General features: G+C 47.9%; 1 protein-coding gene across 1 annotated transcript; it reads left to right on the forward strand.

The window, feature by feature from the left end:
* The first annotated feature begins 1,068 nt into the window (after positions 1-1,068).
* Tmem215 (transmembrane protein 215) lies at positions 1,069-4,304 on the forward strand. The gene is given in 2 exon segments (NM_001109613.1): positions 1,069-2,286; positions 2,519-4,304. A coding segment is annotated over 1 exon segment (708 nt). The 5' UTR covers positions 1,069-2,286; positions 2,519-2,577; the 3' UTR covers positions 3,286-4,304.
* The last annotated feature ends 519 nt before the right edge of the window (positions 4,305-4,823 follow it).

Consider the following 4,823-nt stretch of genomic DNA (forward strand, 5'->3'; position numbering starts at 1 on the left):
GAGAGAAGAATACATAAAAACAGAAAGGTAAACTTCCTCAGAGTAAAGAAAAACATCTTCTTTAGAGTCACAAATATGTTGTTGGTGTATGGGGTGGATAGAACTCACTGAGAAAGAGCAGCTTGGAGGACAGGTAAGTGCAGCCTGTGAAATTTGAGCATGAGGTGTCTGTAGATGATCCAAATGGCATTATCAAGCATACTGTGGAATACTAGAACCCTAAAGCTGAGAGAGCAAGCCAAGGAAAGAGACTTAGGAGTCATCAGCCTTCCAGGGGAAGACAGAAGAGCTGAGGGCGAGAGTGCCGGCCGCAGAACAAGACGCAGCCTATAAACAAAGGGGAGTCCAGGAAGTTGCCTTCAAATGGGTGACAAGAAAGACGGTGGGCATCAGTAAAGGATGAGAAAGAGGGGTTGGGGGAGAGAAACACATTCAGTAATTGGAGCTGGTTGCTTCCCTTTTCCCTAACAAAACTAACTTCCAGAGCAGCAATGAGTCAGGGAAACAGACTAACAGACTTGGGGTCCCAGGCTCCTCTGTAATCCAGACACATCTGCCCAACATAGTGAAGGTGCTAAAAACAAAAAACAAAAACACTACCCCTTTCCTGATCCAAATGGCCATGCGCCTGTCCCCTCACTTTAGCCCTCTGCCTTTTCCCCTTTCTTCATTCTTGTTATGTGCCCAGAAGTGCACCCAGCTTTGTAATAAGTTTGAATCTAAAAGGCAAACATGATAAACAACAGAATAAAAAGGAGAAGAAGCCTGGCCTCTGATGACCGTGGTTAAAATGAGAAACCAGAGATCTACCTCTCTGCCTCAAGCCAGGGTACTGGGACCCATCCTTCAGAACCACTTTCTTCCAAACACCGCTCTCAGCCTGGCATTCTTGGGGCCTCGTCCTGTCTTGTCTTGCTTTATGAACAAGTCTCCAAGGCACAGACTTACACCCTCTAACCTGCTGGCACCATCTGTCAAACACGTGAACATTTAATCTCAGCCTAAAACCCTCCCAGTGTTCTTCGCTGCTCAGTGGATAAAGCCAAACGCCCTCATCTGCACGGGCAGGTCTCCGATGGTTTGGATCCTGCCTTTCATGTGGAGAGCACTACCATCATACTAGGAGAAGAAAAGAGTATGCCTTTCTGTGTATTTTGAACAGGAACCACGCACCAAAGCCTGGTGCTAGGAATTTACACTTCTGTAATAGTCGCAGCGTTTGCTCAGACATTTGGTGTTAATAGTCTCCTGATGACTGATTGTCAGAAAGGTGAGATCACTCATTCTGGTAAGCATGACCAGCTTAGGTGGAGAAGACCTGGATGCCAAAATTTTTTCCTCCAAATCAGAAACTCGGCAAGAAAGGATGTACCTTTTGCCTTCCTAATTCCCTTCCTCTACCTTAAACAGACCCGGTGAAGGATCTCAGCCACATCCAGTCCTCCCTCGGGACAAGGGAACCCTTACACTTCTTTGGGTGGACCCTGGACTGAGACTAGCACTGGGCTGTCAGCAAGACAGGATAGAATCTTGTCTCCTGGTTGTGCCTGACCCTCCAAACCAAAGTCTGTCCTGCGGGATACCTGGTCGTCGACCCTGTTTGAAGATCAAAACCAGGAGCCCTTCTTCCTTGCCTCAGTCGGTGTGGTTGGAACCACGACTGTGGGACTGAGTTTCCAAGGCTACTTTCTGGAATGGGAGTCCAGCAGAGATGCGGGTGACTTCTCCTAGGCAGAGGCAGGACCTGCTACCCAGCTTCTTCGAGGCTATCTTGCGCGTGGTCCCTGAATTTGGAACTCAGACGGTGCATCAGCGGCCCCGTGGGCAAGGCGCTCTGGACTCCGGCAGCGGCACGGACACGGGTCCAAGCCACCTGCCCGCTGCATCGCGACGAGAGCCCCCAGCAGCGGCTTCCCGAGGCCGCTGGGCTCTGACCCCCTCGCGCCCCCGCGCGTCCATCTCTGTTCCCAGCGCGGTGCAAGTGATGTAAGGCGGCCAGGCTCGCGCGTTTTTTCCTGCCGGGACGGAGTCCTCCCTCCTCGCTGGCAGCGCCGCGCGCCCACTCCGATCCGCTGCGCCCAGGTTCCCAGGTTCCGCTTCCTGAGCTCTGGCGACTGCTCGCAGCGGCTGGGAAAGACCCTCCTCCCTTATCCCACCTCCTTCCTCCCCTCCCCACCCTGCTCCTGTGCAGTGTTGGTGGGGAAAACCAGGCTTGGCTCTCAGAATCCAAGGAGAGAACCGAGGGACAGCTAACTGGAGACGCTGAGAGGTGGCAGGAACCTTCAGGTAACTCGGTGACCATACTTAGCACATGTTGGTATGAGATAGACAGGGTTGCAATAGTGATGGGGGCAGAAAAGAGGGAGGGAGGGAAGGGAGAGAGTGGTGTGTAAGGGGGGGGAGAGAGAGAGAGAGAGAGGGAGAGAGAGAGAGAGAGAGAGCAAGATAGCAAGAAAGAGTTGGTGGGTGGGAAGTTGGATTGGATTCTTTTTAACCCCCGTGGTTTCACTTCCCACAGAAAAGGAAAAGGGGTACTTTCTGGCTACCAGGCAGCCCCTAACCTGGATGGAGTAAAAGATGAGACCTGATGACATAAATCCGAGGACTGGGCTGGTGGTGGCCCTGGTCAGTGTTTTTCTGGTCTTTGGTTTCATGTTCACTGTCTCTGGCATGAAGGGGGAAACTCTGGGGAACATCCCTCTGTTGGCCATTGGGCCAGCCATCTGCCTTCCAGGCATTGCGGCCATTGCTCTGGCCAGGAAAACCGAAGGCTGCACCAAATGGCCAGAGAACGAGCTACTGTGGGTCCGCAAGTTGCCCTGCTTCAGGAAGCCCAAGGACAAGGAAGTAGTGGAACTCCTGAGGACCCCATCAGACCTGGAGTCCGGCAAGGGGAGCTCCGATGAACTGGCTAAGAAGGCAGGCCTCAGAGGCAAGCAGCTCCCACAGGGACCAGGTGAGGTGCCTATGGCCAGCTCCATTACTACCCCAACTCCCACAGAGGAAGGAGAATGCCAGAGTCTAGTTCAGAGTGGGAGGCAGGAGGAGACATCCAGATATCTGGATGGCTACTGCCCGTCGGCCAGTTCCCTCGCCTACAGTGCCTTGGATGCCAAGTGCTCAGGCTGGGACAGATCTGACCGCCCTGAACCCGAGGACAGCATCTTCTTTGTGCCCCAGGACAGTATCATCGTTTGCTCCTACAAGCAAAACAGCCCCTATGACAGATACTGTTGCTACATCAACCAGAGCCAAGGCAGGTGGGACCACGAGACAATAGTCTGACCTGTTCACACAAGGGTCCCATGTTGACAGACACGCTGCTCTACTCAGCTCCCAAGGGAAGAGCATCTCTGCTCCGACAGCCTTCACACTGTTAGGAACTGGCATGGTATGTGATGGGGTGCAGACCTCTGGTGCCTGATACTCGTGTAAATAGGCATGTTGGGGGCATATTTTAGGGAAGTACAGAGAATTAAGGACAGTGAGAAGAGGCAGGAAACAGAAAAGAAAGTTCGGTCTGCTTCTGAACAAAGTAAACGATGTTGAATGCTTTGTAAAACAGTCCCAAAAGTGTTGGTCATCAGGGGAGTCTAGAGGGCTTCAGCTGCCGGGTATCAAAGGCTGCAGGAGCTATTCACACAGAAACTGACTGCTTTGCGTCTGAAGAATGTGAAGGAAAATTGTATGGTCCTTTGTATGATTTTTTTTTTTTTTTTGTCCGTTGATAGCTTTCCACACGTGGTAATTGCTGAGGCATTACAAACTCAAGATAGAATAGGTAAATCGTCCTGATATGTTATGGGTTTTGGAGTGAAAGGAGTTAAAAATCGTTGGAATGTATAATGGAATCCTGACCTCTGACAAGATCCTGGTTTCAAATAAAGTGTTGATTATGTTATGTGAAACGTTAATATTTTTTTAGGTGGTCGTGTTACTTCTTAATTCATTTAAATTGAGTTGCTGGAACTTTATCTGAAGTTTTTAAAAATATTTATTAAGATTAATGTATTTCCTTACCGGGTGCAAAATGACTTGATGTGATATTTTCACGGATTAGGATTTCTTCTTATCAGTTCATAAAACAAATTTTACAAAATGCCTTGAACACTTCCGGGAGGCATGTACTAGGAATTACTATATCCCTTTAAAGTATGAAAGTACAAGTTAATCCTGTAGTCCTGAGCATTATGAAAAATTTGTATAAGATGTGACAGTTAGGCCTCTGGAAATGCTGTACATTTGTTCAACAGCACCCCTCCCCCCAACTATGACCGAGACTGCAATGAAACAAGAGTTAATTTATATGGTTGAACTGAAGCCCTGATTTTATTAACTTCACTGGATCAGAGAAATTTACATGATAAAAATCTCATTACTTCCCACCTTTTTGTGGCTGAGGGAAGAAACATTGTCATGCTATCCTAAAATGTATTTCCTATTTGCCTTGCTTAATTACAACAGATAAAAAGAATTATCAGCTGAAATGCCATCTTATCTTTCTTGTAGAATAGCTGAATTTTATATACATATATATATAGGAATGGTGGTAGATTTAGGCTTGGGAATTAGGATTATTTTATACCCTTCAGTGAACTTGAATTCCAATCATTATGTCAAATAGTTTTAGTTACTTTCTCCCAAAAGGTGAATTGAGGACAGAAGAAATGTAGGCTTATCTTTTATGTATTTCAAGTCCAACCCTTGATTCTTAAGTGTGGGAACAGTCCTGTCTTAAGGACTATGCTCTTAAAAATCATAATTCTTGAATGATGCTTAAGATCAAAAGGATGTCATCTTTCTAGTCAGGTCTCAATGTCAGA

The sequence above is a fragment of the Rattus norvegicus genome, chromosome 5 (genome assembly GCF_021556685.1).
Source record: "Rattus norvegicus strain SHRSP/BbbUtx chromosome 5, alternate assembly SHRSP_T2T, whole genome shotgun sequence".
Lineage (NCBI taxonomy): Eukaryota > Metazoa > Chordata > Mammalia > Rodentia > Muridae > Rattus > Rattus norvegicus.